We start from the raw sequence: 24756 nt of genomic DNA, 5'->3' as shown, positions 1-24756 counted from the left end.
TGGCAGAATGTTTCTGTCCTCCTCCCCTACCATGTTCTAACTAGGGCCCTCAGGACAGGCTTCAAGTGTTGTCATAGTTGATTAATTAATCCCTCATTTCTGTATTAGTCCTGGTAAGATTCAACATCATGGTGTATGGAGGTTTACAGTAGATTATCATCATGTTGTATGGAGGTTTACAGTAGATTATCATCATGTTATATGGAGGTTTACAGTAAGATAACATCATTGTATGGAGGTTTACAGTAGGTTGTCATCATGTTATATGGAGGTTTACAGTAGGTTATCATCATGTTGTGTGGAGGTTTACAGTAGATTATCATCATGTTGTATGGAGGTCTACAGTAAGATAACATCATTGTATGGAGGTTTACAGTAGGTTGTCATCATGTTATATGGAGGTTTACAGTAGGTTATCATCATGTTGTGTGGAGGTTTACAGTAGATTATCATCATGTTGTATGGAGGTTTACAGTAGATTATCATCATGTTATATGGAGGTTTACAGTAAGATAACATCATTGTATGGAGGTTTACAGTAGGTTGTCATCATGTTATATGGAGGTTTACAGTAGGTTATCATCATGTTGTGTGGAGGTTTACAGTAGATTATCATCATGTTGTATGGAGGTTTACAGTAGATTATCATCATGTTATATGGAGGTTTACAGTAAGATAACATCATTGTATGGAGGTTTACAGTAGGTTGTCATCATGTTATATGGAGGTTTACAGTAGGTTATCATCATGTTGTGTGGAGGTTTACAGTAGGTTATCATCATGTTGTATGGAGGTTTACAGTAGGTTATCATCATGTTGTATGGAGGTTTACAGTAAGATAACATCATTGTATGGAGGTTTACAGTTGGTTGTCATCATGTTGTATGGAGGTTTACAGTAAGATAACATCATTGTATGGAGGTTTACAGTTGGTTGTCATCATGTTATATGGAGGTTTACAGTAGGTTATCATCATGTTGTGTGGAGGTTTACAGTAGGTTATCATCATGTTGTATGGAGGTTTACAGTAGGTTATCATCATGTTGTATGGAGGTTTACAGTAAGATAACATCATTGTATGGAGGTTTACAGTTGGTTGTCATCATGTTGTATTGAGGTTTACAGTAGGTTATCATCATGTTGTGTGGAGGTTTACAGTAGGTTATCATCATGTTGTATGGAGGTTTACAGTAAGATAACATCATTGTATGGAGGTTTACAGTAAGATAACATCATTGTATGGAGGTTTACAGTTGGTTGTCATCATGTTATGTGGAGGTTTACAGTAGGTTATCATCATGTTGTGTGGAGGTTTACAGTAGGTTATCATCATGTTGTGTGGAGGTTTACAGTAGGTTATCATCATGTTGTGTGGAGGTTTACAGTAGGTTATCATCATGTTGTATGGAGGTTTACAGTAGGTTAGGATATGTTCCAGAGTAACAAACATCAGGAGAGGAGAACTGTAGACCATGGTCGGTACAGAATACAGAGCATGTTTAGTGAATGTCTGAGTGTTAGACAATTCCTGACATTTAATCCTAGTAAAAATCCCTGTCTTAGGTCAGATAGGATCACCATTTTATTTTAAGAATGTGAAATGTCAGATAGTAGAGAGAATGATTTATTTCAGATTTTATTTATTTCATCACATTCCCAGTGGGTCAGAAGTTTACATACTCTAAAATACTATTTGGTAGTGTTGCCTTCAAATTGTTTAACTTATGTCAAACATTTCAGGTAGCCTTCCACAGGCTTCCCATTCCTCCTGACATAGCTGGTGTAACTGAGTCAGGTTTGTAGGCCTCCTTGCTCGCACACGCTTTTTCAGTTCTGCCCACAAATTTTCTATAGGATTGAGGTCAGAGCTTTGTGATGGCCACTCCAATGTCCTTAAGCCATTTTGCCACAACTTTGGAAGTATGCTTTGGGTCATTGTCTATTTGGGAAGATCCATTTGCGACCAAGCTTTAACTTTCTGACGGATGTCTGAGATGCTGCTTCAATATATCCACATAAATGTCCTCCTTCATGATGCCATCTATTTTGTGAAGTGCACCAGTCCCTCCTGCAGCAAAGCACCCCCACAACATGATGCTGCCACCCCCGTGCTTCACGGTTGGGATGATCTTCTTCGGTTTGCAAGCCTCTCCCTTTTTCCTCCAAACATAGTGATGGTCATTATGGCCAAACAGTTCTATTTTTGTTTCATCAGATCAGAGGACATTTCTCCAAAAAGTACGATCTTTGTCCCCATGTGCAGTTGCAAACCGTAGTCTGGCATTTTTATGGCGGTTTTGGAGCAGTGGCACCTTCCTTGCTGAGCGGCCTTTCAGGTTATATCGGTATAGGACTCGTTTTCCTGTGGATATAGATACTTTTGTACCTGTTTCCTCCAGCATCTTCACAAGGTCCTTTGCTGTTGTTCTCAGATTGATTTGTACTTTTTGCACCAAAGTACGTTCATCTCTAGGAGACAGAACGCCTCTCCTTCCTGATCGGTATGACGCCTGCCTGGTCCCATGGTGTTTATACTTGCGTCCTGTTGTTTGTACAGATGAACGTCGTACCTTCAGACATTTGGAAATTGCTCCCAAGGATGAACCAGACTTCTGGAGATCTACAATTTTTTTCTGAGGTCTTGGCTGATTTTATTTTGATTTTCCCATGATTTCAAGCAAAGAGGCACTGAGTTTGAAGGTAGGCCTTGAAATACATCCACAGGTACACATCCAATTGACTCAAATTATGTCAATTAGCCTATCAGAAGCTTCTAAAGCCTAAAGAAAAGGCACAGTCAACTTAGTTTATGTAAACTTCTGACCCACTGGAATTGTGATACAGTGAATTATAAGTGAAATAATCTGTCTGTAAACAATTGTTGGAAAATTACTTGTGTCATGCACAAAGTAGATGTTCTAACCGACTTGACAAAACTATAGTTTGTTAACAAGAAATTTGTGCAGTGGTTGAAAAATGAGTTTTAATGACTCCAACCTAAGTGTATGTAAACTTCTGACTTCAACTGTATTTCAGGATAATCGTTCTTGGACCACCCTGGTTTGGTCAGGGTAGCGTGTGTGTGTGTGTGTGTGTGTGTGTGTGTGTGTGTGTGCGCGCGCGCGCGTGTGTGTGTGCGCGTGTGTGTGTTCCACAATGAGGTGTGATTAACATTTGAGAGGAGATGGATTTTACCACCCTGATAGCTAGCACAGCGCCAGCCCTATACCTCAGCTGTGTGTGCGTGCATGTGCGTGTGGGCTGCCACAGCACTTGTGTGTAAATCTGTGTATACACTATGCACGCTCGTGTGTGTGTGTGTATGTACGCTCGTGTGTGCATATGCACGCTCACATGTGTGTGTGAACCCACCGGTGACATGGAGAACAGTGGAAGCGGTGGATTTTCCTATGGGGTTGGCAGCCATGCAGGAGTAGGTGCCTTGGCTCTGGAGAGTGACGTTTTGGAGCCACAGAGAACCAGAGGGCAGGGGTACCGCCACGTTGACATCTAACACACCCTCCTTCCTCTGCCAAGTTACTGTAGGCTGAGGCACACCTGGTAGAGAGAGAGGGGAGAGGAGGGGGAGAGAGAAGAGGTAGGTAGACAGACAGACAGACAGACAGACAGACAGACAGACAGACAGACAGACAGACAGAGAGCACTAGTGTAAGAGACATAAGACTGAGGATAACTGATTCAGACATCCCACAAATCACAGAATACTTCACTTTAAACAAATACAAAAACACACATAGAATGTCCAACATAGATGAACGCCCTGATGACAGAGAGACTGATTAGACTACTTGAGACTGGTTATTACTGATCACTGGGACAAATCAGAGCACTGGATGCCAATCCTTACATCTTGACCACTCCCTTCAGACACACACATATAGTATAGTTCCAAATGGCACCCTATTCCTTATGCAGTGCAATATTTCCGTATGGGCCCTAGTCAAAATGAGTGCACTATATAGAGAATTGGTTACCGTTTGGGACGCAACCCCTGAACAGCATGTGCCAGTTGGCTTGTACTTGGCTACAGTTATTCAAACATATTGCTATTGGGTCTGAGCAGCCACGGCCAGACTGTTACTAGACAAGCTCATTCTGTTTTGTCTCACATAGTCAATCTATGAATCAGGGATGGGGGTCAATTCCATTTCAATGGCGAAGGTGCATAAATAAAGATGGATGAATTCAGAAATGAAGTCATTGTTTTTAGCTCTACCCAGAGAGTTCTTAAACTACGGCGCGCGACATGGTCCAATGTGCCAGTAAATCAGCACAATCTACTTGTTTCGTTTTTTCTAATTGCCGCCATCTTTGGGGATAGAACTGGGATCATGTTTACTGTGCCAATGCCAATACATCTTTGGGGATAGAACTGGGATCATGTTTACTGTGCCAATGCCAATACATCTTTGGGGATAGAACTGGGGTCATGTTTACTGTGCCAATGCCAATACATCTTTGGGGATAGAACTGGGATCATGTTTACTGTGCCAATGCCAATACATCTTTGGGGATAGAACTGGGATCATGTTTACTGTGCCAATGCCAATACATCTTTGGGGATAGAACTGGGATCATGTTTACTGTGCCAATGCCAATACATCTTTGGGGATAGAACTGGGATCATGTTTACTGTGCCAATGCCAATACATCTTTGGGGATAGAACTGGGATCATGTTTACTGTGCCAATGCCAATACATCTTTGGGGATAGAACTGGGATCATGTTTACTGTGCCAATGCCAATACATCTTTGGGGATAGAACTGGGATCATGTTTACTGTGCCAATGCCAATACATCTTTGGGGATAGAACTGGGATCATGTTTACTGTGCCAATGCCAATACATCTTTGGGGATAGAACTGGGGTCATGTTTACTGTGCCAATGCCAATACATCTTTGGGGATAGAACTGGGATCATGTTTACTGTGCCAATGCCAATACATCTTTGGGGATAGAACTGGGATCATGTTTACTGTGCCAATGCCAATACATCTTTGGGGATAGAACTGGGATCATGTTTACTGTGCCAATGCCAATACATCTTTGGGGATAGAACTGGGATCATGTTTACTGTGCCAATGCCAATACATCTTTGGGGATAGAACTGGGATCATGTTTACTGTGCCAATGCCAATACATCTTTGGGGATAGAACTGGGGTCATGTTTACTGTGCCAATGCCAATACATCTTTGGGGATAGAACTGGGATCATGTTTACTGTGCCAATGCCAATACATCTTTGGGGATAGAACTGGGGTCATGTTTACTGTGCCAATGCCAATACATCTTTGGGGATAGAACTGGGGTCATGTTTACTGTGCCAATGCCAATACATCTTTGGGGATAGAACTGGGATCATGTTTACTGTGCCAATGCCAATACATCTTTGGGGATAGAACTGGGGTCATGTTTACTGTGCCAATGCCAATACATCTTTGGGGATAGAACTGGGATCATGTTTACTGTGCCAATTCCAATACATCTTTGGGGATAGAACTGGGGTCATGTTTACTGTGCCAATGCCAATACATCTTTGGGGATAGAACTGGGATCATGTTTACTGTGCCAATGCCAATACAAAACATGTGCAATAGAAAGCATTGAACAATACGGCGAACTTAGCAAATTAAACATTTGTGGTAAGTACATGGAGGCCGCCATCTTCATGCTATAGGAATATGGGCTTCCTATAGCATAAAGATGGGCTCATTGTAAATATTTTATGTGTTAGATACCGTTAAATTTATTCCATTCAAACCATTACTATGAGCCCGTACTCCTATAGCTCCTCCCACCAGCCTCCACTGTGCAGTACCCCATATCTGCTCCTGTGACCTCTTCTGGTTCATGTGTTGAGAATGGTCTCTACCACAGGAGTGTGCTGTTGTATCACCTCCGTTCAACTAACTAACCAATACCTCGTACCAACTGTCATTTAAGTGATAATGCCTGAGAAGCCGGTGTTTGCAGGATATATTGGCAGGATATATTGGGCAGATAATATAAAGGGCAGATAATGTCTACATGCTTTTTTACAGTAGAGAGAGTTTATAAATTGCCTGGCTGGGCTGATAAGACAGTGGACTGTGCAGTGAGTTTGAACAGTAAATAGACATTTCAACATCATAGCCTTAGCTGGTGGCAATTTGTGGAATAGACACTGGCTGGAATGCTGTTTTAACCTATCAGCATCCAGGATTAGACCCACGTGTTGTATAATTATCAGCATACATAGACATATAATGTGGAAATTGAGAAAACTGTAATGGTCAAAACATATTGATGCAGGAGTAGCTAAGATGGGGAGAAATCTGTCCATAATAAAGCGTTACTCTACCTTCTTAACAACACTATCAACAAGGTAGGTCCTACAGGCCCTAGTGTTGTCACACCTGGACCACTGTTCAGTCGTGTGGTCAGGTGCCACAAAAAAATAACAGAGGAAAATTGCAATTGGCTCAGAACAGGGCAGCACGGCTGGCCCTCAGAACAGGGCAGCACGGCAGGCCCTCAGAACAGGGCAGCACGGCTGGCCCTCAGAACAGGGCAGCACGGCTGGCCCTCAGAACAGGGCAGCACGGCTGGCCCTCAGAACAGGGCAGCACGGCTGGCCCTTGGATGTACACAGAGAGCTAATGTTAATAATATGCATGTCAATCTCTCCTGGCCCCAAGTGGAGGAGAGATTGACTTCATCACTACTTTTATTTGTGAGAAGTGTTGGCATGCTGAGTGCACCGAGCTGTGGGCCAGTAGTTTAGACAGACACCCATGCATACCCCACAGGACATTCCACAAGAGGTCTCTTCACAGCTCCTATGTCCAGAACAGACTATGGGAGGTGCACAGTACTACATAGAGCCATGACTTCATGGAACTCTATTCCACATCAAGTAACTGATGCATGCAGTAAAATTTAATTTAAAAAACAGATTAAAAAAACACCTTATGGAACAGCGGGGACTGTGAAGCAACACAAACATTGGCACAGACACACACAATAACATACGCACTATACATTCACATGGATTTAGAACTGTAGATATGTGCTAGTGGTGGAGTAGGGGCCTGAGGGCACACAGTGTGTTGTGAAATCTGTGAATGTATTGTAATGTTTTTAACATTTTATAATCTGCCTTAATTTTGCTGGACCCCAGGAAGAGTAACTGCTGCTTTGGCAGGAACTAATGGACCCCAGGAAGAGTAGCTGCTGCTTTGGCAGGAACTAATGGACCCCAGGAAGAGTAGCTGCTGCTTTGGCAGGAACTAATGGACTCCAGGAAGAGTAGCTGCTGCTTTGGCAGGAACTAATGGACCCCAGGAAGAGTAGCTGCTGCTTTGGCAGGAACTAATGGACCCCAGGAAGAGTTGCTGCTGCTTTGGCAGGAACTAATGGACTCCAGGAAGAGTAGCTGCTGCTTTGGCAGGAACTAATGGACCCCAGGAAGAGTAGCTGCTGCTTTGGCAGGAACTAATGGACTCCAGGAAGAGTAGCTGCTGCTTTGGCAGGAACTAATGGACCCCAGGAAGAGTAGCTGCTGCTTTGGCAGGAACTAATGGACCCCAGGAAGAGTATCTGCTGCTTTGGCAGGAACTAATGGACCCCAGGAAGAGTAGCTGCTGCTTTGGCAGGAACTAATGGACCCCAGGAAGAGTAGCTGCTGCTTTGGCAGGAACTAATGGACCCCAGGAAGAGTAGCTGCTGCTTTGGCAGGAACTAATGGACTCCAGGAAGAGTAGCTGCTGCTTTGGCAGGAACTAATGGACCCCAGGAAGAGTAGCTGCTGCTTTGGCAGGAACTAATGGACCCCAGGAAGAGTAGCTGCTGCTTTGGCAGGAACTAATGGACCCCAGGAAGAGTAGCTGCTGCTTTGGCAGGAACTAATGGACCCCAGGAAGAGTAGCTGCTGCTTTGGCAGGAACTAATGGACTCCAGGAAGAGTAGCTGCTGCTTTGGCAGGAACTAATGGACTCCAGGAAGAGTAGCTGCTACTTTGGCAGGAACTAATGGACCCCAGGAAGAGTAGCTGCTGCTTTGGCAGGAACTAATGGACCCCAGGAAGAGTAGCTGCTGCTTTGGCAGGAACTAATGGACCCCAGGAAGAGTAGCTGCTGCTTTGGCAGGAACTAATGGACCCCAGGAAGAGTAGCTGCTACTTTGGCATAATCAATACAAATACAAATATGTGTTTTTTCTTACGAGAAATGCATGTACACAAAACTCACTGGAGATGAATCCAATATTGAATATACTGACAAGGTAAAATGGTGTGTGTGAAGGTCCAGTGATTGTTTCTCAGGATCTCTGACCTCAATGATACAGATTACATTACCTTCTGCAATCAGGATGGTTTATAATATCATCTGTTTTGGCCTTACACCTTTACACACACACACACACACACACACACAGCTGCTTTAATCACCAGCGATTGAATGGGATGAGAGAGAGGGTGCTAGGGTGTGCAAGGTGTGTGTGTGTGTGTGTGTGTGTGTGTGTGCGCGTGTGTGTGTGTGTGTGTGTGTGTGTGTGTGTGTGTTTCTGTAAAGGTGTAAGGCCAAAACAAATGAGACTTAAATAACATGTCCTTTCATCTCAGCCGGTTCTCACTAAGGTGATGATGAGGCTGGATGCGCATTCCAAATGGCTCCCTATTCTCTATATAGCGCACTATATAGGCCCTGGTTAAAAGTAGGGTGCTATAAAGGGTGGCATTTAGGAGGCAACCTGGGAAGATTCAACCCAATAACTATGGTGTGGTTGGTCAAGGTTATTGGCTGTCTCCAATAACACCCCGGCCTATCCCCCAATGTCCCATAGTGCACCACAGCCCAATGTGGGTGTCAGATAGGGCTGTGGTCAAATTGAGTGCCCTATATGGATTCAGAAGTTGTGCACTACATGGTGAATAGGGGGTCAGATATGACTCTGGTCTAATACCACTTCAGATCATAAATGACAAACATCTCTAGCTAAAAATGCTAAAAGGAAACATTTTGTTGTGTTGTGAAATTGCATGATGCCGTAGCCAACTGCCAAGCCTCGTCACAAACATCACTTCTCAATCAAAGCTCTGCTCTCATTTTATACACCTCATTACAGCTGTAACTGAACCAGGAAGTTTAAATCCATGTGTCCACCGCTAGAGCTCTGACTGGCATGGTGGCTTTCCACACCATTCACTTTTCAGCTAACTGTGTCTTTCTGCGTGTCTACACCGTAGCTATGATCTGCCACATAACCATATGGATACATAAAACCCATGTTAGGGTATTAGATCGCAGTAGGACTACGCTGACATTCATTTGTGTTCACCACAGTATATTACTGCCAAAGTGCAGCCAAAACTACAACTGACAAAGACCAGTGTGGAGAAAATATTCTACTATTTTCACTATATATATGCTGTATAGATACTATTGTATAGATATGCTGTAGTTTGAAATACAATTTCAACACAAGGTATGTCCACTTCATAGCTTGATCATGTCTGTCTGAATGTGCTACCTTACACCAGATATCTATTATTGCTTGAAATTCAATTTAAACACATGGTCGATCATTTTGGAGCTTGACAATGTGAACCACAAAATGGAGGGACTGTCTGTCCCTATGAGATCCACATAATTAGAATCACTATGGCATGATCCATTCTACAGTTTTAGAAAAACATGTGATATCTAGAACCTAAAAGGGTTCTTTGGCTGTCCCCATAGGAGAACCCTATGAATAACCATTTTGGTTCCATATAGAGCATCTCAATCAATCAAATGTATTTATAAAGCCCTTTTAACATCAGTCAATGTCACTATACAGAAACCCAGCCTAAAACTCCAAACAGCAAGCATTTTACATAGAGGGTCTACATGGAACCCAAAATAGTTCTTCCTGGAACCAAGAAGGGTTCTCCAATGGGGACAGTTGTAGAACCTTTTAGGAAGCCGTTTTCCTAAGAGTGTATGGGATTTAATCTCTATGGTGAGGCCTACCTGTGACGGGGCAGTCTAGAGTTAGGTTAGCCCCAGGGCGCAGGCTGACCCGTCCCCCCACCACGGCCCTCAGACTGGGGGCTTCCTTGTCCGATACGTTCCTCCATGACACAGCTATCACAGGAGGCTCTGTGAAAAACAGACAACAACTACAAATGTTTCCAAATGGCTCATTTATCCCCTCCTCCCCTGTAACTACTGTTTTTTAAGAAACATAAATAACATTTCATTTAACATTTCAAATAACATTGCATAATGTTATTTAATGAGAGTAACATTTCATAATAACTGAATAAGTATTAATAAATTATTTATAAATAGTGTACATACTATGAATACATGATAATTTCCTCTTGGAGCATTTCATCATTTGCATGCTTATAATGCTTATCAGACCTGGGACATGTTTGTATTCACTAGGAACTAAACGGAAGCAAACTGTCTGAAAACAGGAGGGACTACCTGAACTTGTCCAATTAGAAACGCTTGTTTTCATTTTCCGTTGCAAAGCGTTTTCCTACGGTGTGCCCTAGCGCCGAGACCCCTAGAGGGTGTTCTTCCTGACGTTGTGTATTATCTCTTGGTGTTGACGCTATCAACCCAGCCGGTAATACACTCATGTCGCCCGGCGGCTGGTTCATAAAATAAAACATCCTCCTATCAGGCTACAACATTGGCTTCCTCCTGAACTACATTTAATACGGGGCTGCTAGAAAAATATGAGCAGTGTCTTAATAAAAGCCATTTCCACCGCCATGCTAGGGAGGCTAGCTACTTCTGGACGCTGCGTACAGCAGGCGGTGCAACCTGACTGCTTAATAAAAGCCATTTCCACCACCATGCTAGGGAGGCTAGCTACTTCTGGACGCTGCGTACAGCAGGCGGTGCAACCTGACTGCTTAATAAAAGCCATTTCCACCACCATGCTAGGGAGGCTAGCTACTTCTGGACGCTGCGCACAGCAGGCGGTGCAACCTGATAACATGTTGAATTGTCATTTACACCGGATAGGTGCAGTGAAATGTGTTGTTTTACAGGGTCAGCCATAGTAGTACGGCGCCCCTGGAGCACATTAGGGTTAAGTGCCTTGCTCAAGGGCACATCGACATATTTTTCACCTTGTAGGCTAGGCTATTCAAACCAGCAACCTTTCGGTTACTGGCCCAACTCTCTAACTGCTAGGCTACCTGCCTCCCATATATAACCCAGTTGACTGGGTACTCACCAGCTAACAGCAGCTGTGTAGTCTCTGAGGCTGAACCGTGGGTGTTTGAGGCTGTGCACCTGTACACTCCTCTGTCCCCCGGCCCAGGACTAGAGATATGCAGTCCGCCAGAGATATCCCAGTGTACCCTGCAGTAGCAAAGGAAAACAAGACCTGTATCTCAACCACAGTCATCACTTTATAATACAATAAAATACTATACACTTTTTTGGTGTGCAGGAAAGTGATTGTATGGAAATTGATTATACACATAATGCGGTATATACAATAGCTAGTGTACATGTTATATATAAGAATTTATGTTGGGGTGGCAGGGTAGCCTAGAGCGTTGGACTAGTAACCGGAAGGTTGCACGTTCAAACCCCCGAGCTGACAAGGTACAAATCTGTTGTTCTGCCCTTGAACAAGGCAGTTAACCCACTGTTCCTAGGCCGTTATTGAAAATAAGAATTTGTTCTTAACTGACTTGCCTAGTTAAATAAAGATAAAATAATTTATGTTAACATGTTATACAGTGGGGCAAAAAAATATTTAGTCAGCCACCAATTGTGCAAGTTCTCCCTCTTAAAAAGATGAGAGAGGCCTGTAATTTTCATCATAGGTACACTTCAACTATGACAGACAAAATGAGAAAAAAAATCCAGAAAATCACATTGTAGGATTTTTTTATGAATTTATTTGCAAATTATGGTGGAAAATAAGTATTTGGTCAATAACAAAAGCTTATCTCAATACTTTGTTATATACCATTCGTTGGCAATGACAGAGGTCAAACGTTTTCTGTCTTCACAAGGTTTTCACACACTGTTGCTGGTATTTTTGCCCATTCCTCCATGCAGATCTCCTCTAGAGCAGTGATGTGTTGGGGCTGTTGCTGGGCAACAAGGACTTTCAACTCCCTCCAAAGATTTTCTATGGGGTTGAGATCTGGAGACTGGCTAGGCCACTCCAGGACCTTGAAATGCTTCTTACGAAGCCACTCCTTCGTTGCCCGGGCGGTGTGTTTGGGATCATTGTTATGCTGAAAGACCCAGCCATGTTTCATCTTCAATGCCCTTGCTGATGGAAGGAGGTTTTCACTCAAAATCTCACGATACATGGCCCCATTCATTCTTTCCTTTACACGGATCAGTCGTCCTGGTCCCTTTGCTGAAAAACAGCCCCAAAGCATGATGTTTCCACCCCCATGCTTCACAGTAGGTATGGTGTTCTTTGGATGCAACTCAGCATTCTTTGTCCTCCAAACACAACGAGTTGAGTTTTTACCAAAAAGTTATATTTTGGTTTCATCTGACCATATGACATTCTCCCAATCTTCTTCTGGATCATCCAAATGCTCTCTAGCAAACTTCAGACGGGCCTGGACATGTACTGGCTTACACAGGGGGACACGTCTGGCACTGCAGAATTTGAGTCCCTGGCGGCGTAGTGTGTTACTGATGGTAGGCTTTGTTACTTGGTGGTCCCAGCTCATTCACTAGGTCCCCCCGTGTGGTTCTGGGATTTTTGCTCACCGTTCTTGTGATAATTTTGACCCCACGGGGTGAGATCTTGCGTGGAGCCCCAGATCGAGGGAGATTATCAGTGGTCTTGTATGTCTTCCATTTCCTAATAATTGCTCCCACAGTTGATTTCTTCAAACCAAGCTGCTTACCTATTGCAGATTCAGTCTTCCCAGCCTGGTGCAGGTCTACAATTTTGTTTCTGGTGTCCTTTGACAGCTCTTTGGTCTTGGCCATAGTGGAGTTTGGAGTGTGACTGTTTGCGGTTGTGGACAGGTGTCCTTTATACTGATAACAAGTTCAAACAGGCGCCATTAATACAGGTATGGCTACATGACCAGAGTCTAGAACTGTACAGCCTATGATCTCTCAGCAGTCACATGACCAGAGTCTAGAACTGTATAGCCTATGATCTCTCAGCAATCACATGACCAGAGTCTAGAATTGTATAGCCTATGATCTCTTAGCAGTCACATGACCAGAGTCTAGAACTGTACAGCCTATGATCTCTCAGCAGTCACATGACCAGAGTCTAGAATTGTACAGCCTATGATCTCTCAGTAGTCACATGACCAGAGTCTAGAACTGTACAGCCTATGAGCAGTCACATGACCAGAGTCTAGAACTGAACAGCCTATGATCTCTCAGCAGTCACATGACATAAAACTATTACAAACAAACTGTCTCAAGCTGGGTCAAACCCCGGTTAAGACAACAGCTACATGTGTGTGTATGTAATTGTGTGGGTGCGTGTGCGTGCGTATAGCGTGTGTGCATTGTCTGTCTGTCTGTGTGTGTGTGTGTGTGCAGATGCTATTAGTGCATGAAATCAGAATAAACGTAAAGTCCTGATCTAGTCTAATCAAATTAATCAGCCGATTAAATATCTAATTTCCTTTAATGATGCTGAACCTCTCTTTCATATTTTCACTGAGTTTATGCACGCATCCCAAATGGCACTCTATTACCCTATGGGCCCTGGTCAAAAGTAGTGCACTACAAAAGGAATAGAGTGCCAATCGGCTGATTAATTTGATTAGACTAGATTGTTATGATTGGCATGTTTTGTATGTGTTTTAAAGTCTCGAACACAAGCGAATGCACACACACACACACACACACACACACACGTGTCCTTGCTTGCATACATGCACAGACCTGCTCATTTGATTGGCAGACAAACGTGCATACACACTTGCACGCACAGACAGACAGACACACACACAGGCACAGACAAACACACAGACACACACACAGACAGACACACACATACAGAATGTCGGTAAGAGGGCCTCATAAACCCCGAACTCCCTCTCTGGACAGTCCAGTCTCTTTTTCACCTCTCTGAAGGGACTGGTCCTCTTCCCATGCTCTGAGCTGTCCTTCCTCTCTGGACAGTCCAGTCTCTGAAGGGACTGGTCCTCTTCCCATGCTCTGAGCTGTCCTTCCTCTCTGGACAGTCCAGTCTGTTTTTCACCTCTCTGAAAGGACTGGTCCTCTTCCCATGCTCTGAGCTGTCCTTCCTCTCTGGACAGTCCAGTCTCTGAAGGGACTGGTCCTCTTCCCATGCTCTGAGCTGTCCTTCCTCTCTGGACAGTCCAGTCTCTGAAGGGACTGGTCCTCTTCCCACGCTCTGAGCTGTCCTTCCTCTCTGGACAGTCCAGTCTCTGAAGGGACTGGTCCTCTTCCCATGCTCTGAGCTCTCCTTCCTCTCTGGACAGTCCAGTCTCTGAAGGGACTGGTCCTCTTACCATGCTCTGAGCTGTCCTTCCTCTCTGGACAGTCCAGTCTCTGAAGGGACTGGTCCTCTTCCCATGCTCTGAGCTGTCCTTCCTCTCTGGACAGTCCAGTCTCTGAAGGGACTGGTCCTCTTCCCATGCTCTGAGCTGTCCTTCCTCTCTGGACAGTCCAGTCTCTTTTTCACCTCTCTGAAGGGACTGGTCCTCTTCCCATGCTCTGAGCTGTCCTTCCTCTCTGGACAGTTCAGTCTCTTTTTCACCTCTCTGAAGGGACTGGTCCTCTTCCCATGCTCTGAGCTGTCCTTCCTCTCTGGCCGCTCAACTATTCCTCAAGGCCAATAAGTCTGCCTGAGCTTCCCTTGGCTCTGGAACAAACACCACCAATCCAGGACAGAGGAGCAACACAATGTCTACTTGATTCCTGGGCCGTATTCATAAAGCATCTCACAGTAGGAGTGCTGATCGAGATTCAGTTTAGCATTTTAGATCATAAGGAATATAATTTAATGGACAGGGAAGACCTGATCTTAGATCAGCACTTCTGCATGGAGGCACTATGAATATTGGCCCAGGTTCAAACACTCCAATAACAGATTTAAGAGATTACAGGAACCACCATGCAGGGAAAGCTTGGGTCAAAACAGCTTGTGGGGACTGGAGAGAGGGAGATACTGTTTTTGGACTCATGAAGTCTACTTCCTTTGAGACTGGTGTAAAAGGGCATGGGGGAGAGGGGCTGGGGGAAGTGGACAGGGACTGTTTATATGGAGTGTTGCTGTGGGGAGAGGGCAAGGGCTGGGATTGGGAACACAGGGACTGTGGCTGGGGCAGGGTCTGTGTCTGGGGTTATGGGCTGGGGGAGAGAGGCAGGATCTGGGTCTGGGGAAACAAACAGGGTTTGTGTATATGGGTATGTGGCTAAGGGAGGCTGGGGGCTGCTAAAGCCATGCAGTGGTTTATGGGGCTATAAGCTCTCTGTTAGATCCCATTTAGACCATGTGGGAATGTACACAGAGCTACTCCCACCCAGATCCCACTTCATCAGACTGATGCTTGGCCACCACTCACAGGCTAGAAGTTACCCTTATGCACAGATCTAGGGTCAGTTTACCCTTCCTGAAGCCTAACCATAACCATTAGGGGGTGAAACCTCTTTCTACTCTGTAGCAGAATGTAGTTGCCCTCTTGACATTGATCCAAGATCAGTTTTGTTTGTCCCCCCATTACGGTTAAGGTGAGGCTTAAGGGAGGGTACGCTGATCCTAGATCTGTGCCTAACATATTGTCTGACCTTTTATTTAGATAATCCAAGTATCAGACTTACTCTGCTATATGTAGTAAATGGGGAAAAATGATTTTCTACTTTATAACATGGAGTCAGTGGACCTAGAGGGGAACGTATAAACCATTAGAGCATGGAAAATGTACTCTCTCAGACCACATCCCTGGAAAAATAGAATTGTGGCTAGCAACGGTCCTACGGCCAGTACTGTACCTATCATGTAAAACCTGCTAAACACATGCATTAGAATATATACAGTAGACATGCCAGTAGACAGGATAGGACAGGATGATATAATACTGTTCAGTTGTTTAGCATACGCTTTTATCCAAAGTGACTTGAACACGTGTTCAGTATATGCATAACTGTCACGCCCTGACCATAGAGAGCTGTTATTCTCTATGTTGGTTAGGTCGGGTGTGATTTAAGGGTGGGTTATCTAGGTGAATTGTATTTCTATGTTGGCCTAGTATGGTTCCCAATCAGTGGCAGCTGTTTATCGTTGTCTCTGATTGGGGATCATATTTAGGTAGGCATTTTCCCATTGTGCTTTGTGGGATCTTGTCTATGTATAGTTGCCTGAGAGCATTATTATAGCTTCACGTTTTGGTTGTTCACTTTGTTGTTTGTGTTCTTTTGAAGTTTTCTATTCCATAATAAAGGATGGAAACATCCCACGCTGCATCTTGGTCTACTCCTTATGACGAACGTGACAGAAGATCCCACCACAAACGGACCAAGCAGCGTGGCTAGGAGGAGAAGACATCCTGGACTTGGGAGGAGATAATGGCAGGAGACAAAAGCCTGCCATGGAAGCAGGCGGAGGCAGCGAGGGAAGGACAGCGACGAGGCTAGGGTTCGCGGCCACGACTCAAGCCCAAAAGACAGCCCCAATTTTTTTGGGGGGGGCACACGGAGTGGTTGGCGAAGTTGAGGGGTGTGTCAGAGACTGTTGAGGAGTTATTGGACAAATTGGAGGAGAGTGAACGGAGGGGAGAGTTAGAGACCTTCGAGGAGTTGTTGGACAAATTGGAGGAGAGTGAAGAGAGAAAGCTGTTGGTTTGGCGTAGTATGCACGGCATTCGCCCTCAGGAGCGTGTTAGCCGTCCGATGCCACCTGTGCCAGTTCCTCGCACTTGTCCTGAGAAGTGTGTTAAAGTTCCGGTACAATTGATGCCGGCCATACGCACCAGGTCTCCAGTGCGCCTTCACAGCCCAGTACGTCCTGTGTCAGCTCCTCGCACTTGTCGCGCTAAAGTGGGTATCTGTCCAGGACGGGTTGTGCCGGCTCAGCGCTCCTGGTCCCCAGTGTACCTTCACAGCCCAGTACGTCCTGTGCCTGCTCCTTGCACTCTCCCTCAAGTGCGCCTTCCCAGTCAGGTACGTCCTGTACCTGCTCCTCTCACGCTCCCTCAAGCGCGCCTCCACAGTCCAGTATGTCCTGTGCTTCCTCCCCGCACTCGCTCTGAGGTGCGTGTCATCAGCCCGGTGCCACCTGTACCGGCCATCAGGCCTCCAGTGCGCCTCCACAGTCCAGTACGTCCTGTGCCTCCTCTCCGCACTCGCCCTGAGGTGCATGTCATCAGCCCGGTGCCACCTGTACCGGTCCCACGTATCAGGCCTCCAGTGCGCCTCCACAGTCCAGTACATCCTGTGCTTCCATGGTCCAACCAAGTCTGACCAATCAGGATCACATGATGACATTTGGACCACAAACAACTTAATTGTCCAGATTTTCCAGATAAAGGTCAGAAGGCTGAGATTTGCTGGACATCCTGAGCTGGATGCCAGTACATTTATACTGTGGGCCCCCTCATGTAATGGACCAAGACCTCCCAGAAGGCCAAAGGAGACATTATGGATAACATCTGGCGAGACACTGGTGTCAGGTCGGGCTTAGCAGCTTCTATGAAGGAAAGACTGCCATGGCATTCAGGGCATTGCACCACCAAAAGCAAGCAAGTCCAAATGTGGAAATGTGCCTTTGGCTCCACACTGGCATACATACACATCAAACATAAAACATGTTATTTTTATTTCTCTACTACAGGTTTAAAAAGCCGGTAAGCAACCTAAAACAAACGTCTTTCCCCTCATTGAATGAACATGAGGCCTGGCAAATCTGTTGAAAAATCCTGATGAAGGCTAAAGGCCGAAACACATTGGTTTTAATTATAGCAATTTCCATTGTCTTGTAAGAGTTACTGAATTTCCACTTTAAATCTATCCAAGTCTTTAGAGAGGTCAAACGGGTTACAGTACACAACAGGCGGTCCCGCTGCCTGCTATCACAACACGTTGGTTCCAAGACCACATCACTTTGATAAGAGCAAGTGAAGGGCAACCGTCTCCACACTCACACGGAACTGGGAGAACACACAGCTTCACGCCTCGGCCCTGGGCCCTGTGAATGTCAATCAACCATCCATTTTTCCCTCCCCTTTCCCCTTTCCCATTTCACTTTTTTTATTTTTCGCCTTTTTCGCCCAATTTTATGCTGCCTTTCCTCCCCTCTCTCTCCTTCCCCTCCTTCCCCTCTCTCTCCTCTTTCCTTCCCCTCTCTCCTCTTTCCTTCCCCTCTCTCTCCTCTGTCCTTCCCTTCTCTCTCCTCTGTCCTTCCCTTCTCTCTCCTCTGTCCTTCCCTTCTCTCTCCTCTGTCCTTCCCTTCTCTCTCCTCTTACCTTCCCCTCTCTCTCCTTCCCCTCTCTCTCCTCTTTCCTTCCCCTCTCTCTCCTCTTTCCTTCCCCTCTCTCTCCTCTGTCCTTCCCCTCTCTCTCCTCTGTCCTTCCCCTCTCTCTCCTCTGTCCTTCCCTTCTCTCTCCTCTGTCCTTCCCTTCTCTCTCCTCTTTCCTTCCCCTCTCTCCTCTTTCCTTCCCCTCTCTCTCCTCTTTCTTTCCCCTCTCTCTCCTCTTTCTTTCCCCTCTCTCTCCTTCCCCGCTCTCTCCTCTGTCCTCCCCTTCTCTCTTCTCTTTCTTTCCCCTCTCTCCTTCCCTTCTCTTCTATTTTCACCTCTCTTCCCTCTCTAGCCATTTTCTTCCCTTCCCTTTCCTCTCTCACTCTCACCTCTCTATCCCCTTTCTCTACACTCTCTCCCTTCTCCAGCCAAGTTCTGAGCTGACCCTGTAAAACAGTGAGTGCTGCTCCAGCTCCATGGGAGATCCATGAGGAGAGGAGGAGGAGGAGGAGGAGGGGGGGATATACAATACGTGAGGAAGAGGAGGAGGGGGTTACACAAGATGTGAGGAAGAGTAGGAGGGAGGGTGCTATACAAGATGTGAGGAAGAGGAGGATGAGAATGGGGTAAAGGAGGAAGAAGACATGAGTAGATAGGAAGATTTGAAGAGGGGGAGGAGGAAGACTTGAGGACGAGGAGTGAGACTTAGCAACAGGGTCCGGAAGGTGAAATTGTAAATTTCACACCATGATCTGAGGCGGACTCGGAACACAGAACATTCACAACGGGCTCCGAGTCCTTTCTCCTTTCTCTGATATATGAGTAACAGTTTCCATAGCTTCTCACAGGGATCCTGCATAGCTACAATCAGTATTCTCTCCAGGGCAAAGCCAAGTCCAGCAGGCCTGAGCTATACCCCACATAGAGGGCTGCTGCACTATATTATGGAAAGAGGAGTGAGAATAGAGGATAACATAAAGCTAATGGGCATGTCTTATTTATGTGTGTGTGTGTGTGTGTGTGTGTGTGTGTGTGTGTGTGTGTGTGTGACAGTATGCATGTGTGCATTTGTGTACTGTTACTGTATGTGTTACCTGTCAGTTAGTTGTAGCTCTACTCCGTCCTTGGTCCAGGTGATTTGGGGCTGCGGGATGCCTTCTGAGGGGCAGAGCAGGTACAGCTGCCGCGTGGCGTTGGTCAGGAAGGCTGTCTGGCCAACACTGATGTTCAGACTCCTCTGGAAGGTCATCGGGGGGTTCTGCCTCTGTCGGATGATCACTGGTCTCTTGAAGCTACTAGCCGACCACTCTGACGAGTTTGGTGCCCGGTCTATTGAGATTTGAGATCGTATCACATTGTATGTTGCAGATTAAATAATAACTACAGTAGGGGTCAGTTCCATTTCCATTAATTAGTTTCAGGAAATAAACTGAAATTCCACATCTCGATGCTCTATGAGAAACATTTGGAATTAGAATTGTATGTTTTTCTTCCTGAATTGAAAAGGAATTGACTGAATTGAAAAGGAATTGACCCCCAACCTTGATAAAACACATTTGATGCACTAGTAATGTCATAATGAGTTGTGGGTTTCATTCCTGTATATAAACTGAACATAAAGAAATAACTTGTATTTTTTATTTAGCTATGAAAGTATCTGTCCTATGAATACCCACGTTTAAATGTAACTCTAACACCATATAGTGCCAGCAAATGTTTCATCTGAATACACAATCCTGTTTCAGGCTCTATTTTAACAAACCTAACAGAATGGTAAATCTAAACGCAGGCGGTAGTGCTATAGGTTGAGGGGTGTGTCAGAAATAGTTTTGCTATTTTCACTATCACAATTCTCGGTACACTTATTGGCATTGGCGCGAAAGGGGCTGGGGCTCGATGAATAAACAAGTTGTGGGTGTCTCGAGACTTGGCCCCTCACTGGCCAATCAGAATGTGCTCCATGGCAAAATATGTGACTAATTTCAGAAAACTAGGCATATATCACACATCACTACTTTACAGGAGAGGCATTTGAACGTAAACGTTTTGGGCAGAAATGCCTTCTGGAACATGTAAACTTTCATGTGTCTTAATAACACACTTGCATGCCATCTGTAAATACGAATACAATTGTTAAATTACGGGCCTAGTTGGTTTAGCCACGGAAAAAGCCAGGAACCTTCATGAGCCAGGAACCTTCATAGCCATGATTGGCTGAGATAATGGATGGGCTGGACATGCCGAGAGATGAGTTCGGATTGGTCTGCCATGTAGCACACTTTTGTCTATAACATAAGCTGGTCAGCATGTGTAGGTAATCCTTTCTAAAATGGCTTTTATGAAAGATATCACGTAGTAGAACTGCAAAAGTGTTGCCCTTCACTTTCTGGAGGAGCAAGTCTTGAAATCAGTAGAATCAGGTGGAATTAGAGCATGATAACTAAGGAGATGGAGAAAATTCAATTGATTGCAAAAATGCAGAGGGAGTCAAAAAGAGAACAGACAGAAAGAAGGCTGTTGTATAAAACACCTGTCTCCAGATTACATCTTCAAACTAAGGGCAACCATGGCATCCGTGACAGAGAGGGAGAAGTGTCAGGCCCTTCCTTATCTGTTTCACCGGTCTGTGCTTGTCTCCACCCCCCTACGGGTGTCGCCCATCTTCCCCATTATTCCCTGTGTATTTATACCTGTGTTCTCTGTTTGTCTGTTGTCAGTTCGTTTTGTTTGTTCAAACCTACTAGTGGTTTTCTCCTTGCTCCTGTCTAGTCCAAGTTCCGGTTTTCTAGTTTTTCCTGGCTTTGACCCTGCCCTGACCCTGCCTGCCATCCTGTACCTTTGCCCCACTACTCTGGATCCGACCTCTACCTGACCTGACCCTGAACCTGCCTGCTGTGCTGTACCTTTTCCCCACTACTCTGGATTACTGACCTCTGAATGACCTGACCCTGAACCTGCCTGCTGTGCTGTACCTTTTCCCCACTACTCTGGATTACTGACCTCTACCTGACCTGACCCTGAACCTGCCTGCTGTGCTGTACCTTTTCCCCACTACTCTGGATTACTGACCTCTGAATGACCTGACCCTGAACCTGCCTGCTGTGCCATACCTTTTCCCCACTACTCTGGATTACTGACCTCTGAATGACCTGACCCTGAACCTGCCTGCTGTGCCATACCTTTTCCCCACTACTCTGGATTACTGACCTCTGAATGACCTGACCCTGAACCTGCCTGCTGTGCTGTACCTTTTCCCCACTACTCTGGATTACTGACCTCTACCTGACCTGACCCTGAACCTGCCTGCTGTGCTGTACCTTTTCCCCACTACTCTGGATTACTGACCTCTACCTGACCTGACCCTGAACCTGCCTGCTGTGCTGTACCTTTTCCCCACTACTCTGGATTACCGACCTCTACCTGACCTGACCCTGAACCTGCCTGCTGTGCCATACCTTTTCCCCACTACTCTGGATTACTGACCTCTGAATGACCTGACCCTGAACCTGCCTGCTGTGCTGTACCTTTTCCCCTGTTGTTGCAATGAACATTGTTACTTTGACACAGTCTGCATCTGGGTCTTATCTGAAACATGATAAGAAGCGTCCATCCATGTATGTAAGATAGTATAGTATACATTTTCAGATATTATATGTTTCTAATTTGATCAGAAAGTATTTTTCATTTCAAGTTAAAGCTAGCTAACTAACGTTGAACCTGGTTGGTAAACTACCTGCAGATTCATGAAGGGTAATAATGTTATGAGTTGGGATTACGGTTCATTGTTAAGCTAGCTAGCTACATGTCTAAACAAAAGACTCCACTATCCAAGTAACCATTTCACCACACCTTCTGTATTCTGTGCATGTGACAAATAAACATAGATTTGATTTGATATAGTATGTGACCAGAGACAGTAATGTGCCCTGCACCAAAGTCAAATTAGCATATAACGTTAGACCAAAGAGAGTGTTCAACTTCTAAAATTCTCCGGTAAAATGCCTTCATTATAGTAGGTCATTTCTGTTGAACCAGTCTTCATTATAGTAGGTCATTTCTGTTGAACCAGCCTTCATTATAGTAGGTCATTTCTGTTGAACCAGCCTTCATTATAGTAGGTCATTTCTGTTGAACCAGCCTTCATTATAGTAGGTCATTTCTGTTGAACCAGCCTTCATTACAGTAGGTCATTTCTGTTGAACCAGCCTTCATTATAGTGGGTAATTTCTATTGAACCAGCCTTCATTATAGTGGGTCATTTCTATTGAACCAGCCTTCATTATAGTGGGTCATTTCTGTTGAACCAGCCTTCATTATAGTGGGTCATTTCTGTTGAACCAGCCTTCATTATAGTGGGTCATTTCTATTGAACCAGCCTTCATTATAGTGGGTCATTTCTATTGAACCAGCCTTCATTATAGTAGGCCTAAGGGAGGTCTTGGGTTCTACATCATGGAGGGGTTTTTACGTACGTTCAAAATGTGACCTGCATGCTAGAATAATGTGGGCCTGCCTACAATGCAGGGATAAAAAAGGAATGTCAGCTCACTGTTTTACTCCTCTCAAACTTGATATTTTAATAAAGCTTTGGTGATTAAGTTTTATTTCCAAGTGGTCTCGGGAGCCAAACCCTTTATCGACAGTCTTGACTACTTTGCGATTGATTTGGGCAGAAAAAAAGCCTTCATTGAGAGGAGGCTGTGCCTGGTTTTAAAGCAAATGAAAGAAAATGGGGAAAAGCACGTTTTTTGTGTTTCTAAATAGGAAGTATTCAGACTCCAAAAGCACATCAGGCTCCTCTTGTTCCATGTTCATATGGACAGTGTGCGTCACGGCTGGATAGGCTGTGTTTCTGCTGTCAATATTCATGTCATAACCATCTGCGTTACTGCTGAAACCAGCTTTAGGTCGGTCTTAAATATCCCTACCAGCACTGCCTGAAATTAGCACTTTGGATCATGTTTTTAAGGACACGCCTCAAATATTTCCACCCCTCCATCTGAGCACAAGTGAGCTGATATAAGAAAGGTCAATTGCCAGACATGGAGTTAGGGCTGGAAAATACCAGTGTGCCAGAATTTCCATTATAAAATTGCAAACTAACATGCGTTTGACACTAGTGCTGCCTTAATGCCGGCCTGAAAATAGAGCCCTCTGAGTGCAAACTAGCCCTAAACTTTATTCTACAGCCCGCTAACGACCTGGTGTTTGCTTAGAAACGACATGGTAACGGCATACATTACATAACTATTATACAAAAAAGTTATGTAATACTGTATATTAATATTATGCAAAAAAAATTATCAGGCACTTGCAGATTCATTATGAATGAATGTGAGTGTTTCTGTCCTATATGTACAGCATGGTGTGCCTGGGTAACTGTTTCTAATGTGTATGATGTACATGTGGTGTTTTTCATTCTGGTACGGTGACATCCTTGGAGGGAAAAAGTTGTATTCTATTGTATTGGATTATTTTCTATCGTAACAAAAGGTTACCTTTTGGGTTCCCCGTCTCCTCCTTGGTCCCTTTCCACTGCTCTGTGGAGGCCTGTTGGCCTCCAGACATCTCTGTGATGAGGGTGTAGATGATCTGAGAAGCCTGTTCCTGGCTGATCTCTCCCATCTCCGCCTGGAGACTCACGTTCCTCACCCTCTCCTCCAGGCTCCAGGGCTGCAGCACCAAGGCCCCCGCCTGCACCTGCAGCACCGAGGCCTCCACACCACCGGGCAGCAGAGACAGACTGGGACCTTTGAGGCTGGGGGTAAACGGGAGACAGTGAGGAAGACCCTGGGGGTCCCAGTCCTGAGGGTTGAATCGTGGTTGAATCCTGGTCAGGTCTAGGCCAGGTTCGGGGTCCGATTCGTTTTCAACCGGTCGGTCGATCAGTCTGCTGTCGCTGCCAATCAGTTTAAGGGTGAATGTGTCTGAGGCGGGCCCGGCGATACACACGTACACCCCACTGTCCACGACTCCGAGGCTGTGGATCTTTAGAGAACCAGATTTGGTGACGCCCAGACGCTTGCAGCTGGACAGGGGGCGGCCGTCCTTCTCCCAACGGATGTAGGCTTTCTAGACGCAACATACAAGACAAGACAAAACACAAGACAAAACACAAGACAAAACACAAGGCAAAACACAAGACAAAACACAAGACAAAACACAAGGCAAAACACAAGACAAAACACAAGACAAAACACAAGGCAAAACACAAGACAAAACACAAGACAAAACACAAGACAAAACACAAGACAAAACACAAGGCAAAACACAAGGCAAAACACAAGGCAAAACACAAGGCAAAACACAAGACAAAACACA

General features: G+C 45.1%; 1 protein-coding gene across 1 annotated transcript in view; it reads right to left on the bottom strand.

Moving 5' to 3' along the window:
- Window positions 1-24756, bottom strand: part of LOC149971460 (ADAMTS-like protein 3) — a 231058-nt gene that overhangs the window by 19597 nt on the left and 186705 nt on the right. Inside the window, exons 22-26 of the mRNA XM_090222838.1 lie at window positions 23934-24507; window positions 19530-19764; window positions 11239-11366; window positions 10014-10142; window positions 3373-3558 (exon numbers count right to left, since the gene is read on the bottom strand). Coding sequence (XP_090078964.1) covers window positions 3373-3558; window positions 10014-10142; window positions 11239-11366; window positions 19530-19764; window positions 23934-24507 — 1252 coding nt within the window. The remainder of the gene's footprint in view (window positions 1-3372; window positions 3559-10013; window positions 10143-11238; window positions 11367-19529; window positions 19765-23933; window positions 24508-24756) is intronic.

This window comes from Oncorhynchus mykiss, chromosome 26 (genome assembly GCF_057628025.1).
Source record: "Oncorhynchus mykiss isolate SJ-2025 chromosome 26, ASM5762802v1, whole genome shotgun sequence".
In the NCBI taxonomy this organism is placed as follows: Eukaryota; Metazoa; Chordata; class Actinopteri; order Salmoniformes; family Salmonidae; genus Oncorhynchus; species Oncorhynchus mykiss.
This window is presented reverse-complemented; position numbering and strand designations above follow the sequence as displayed.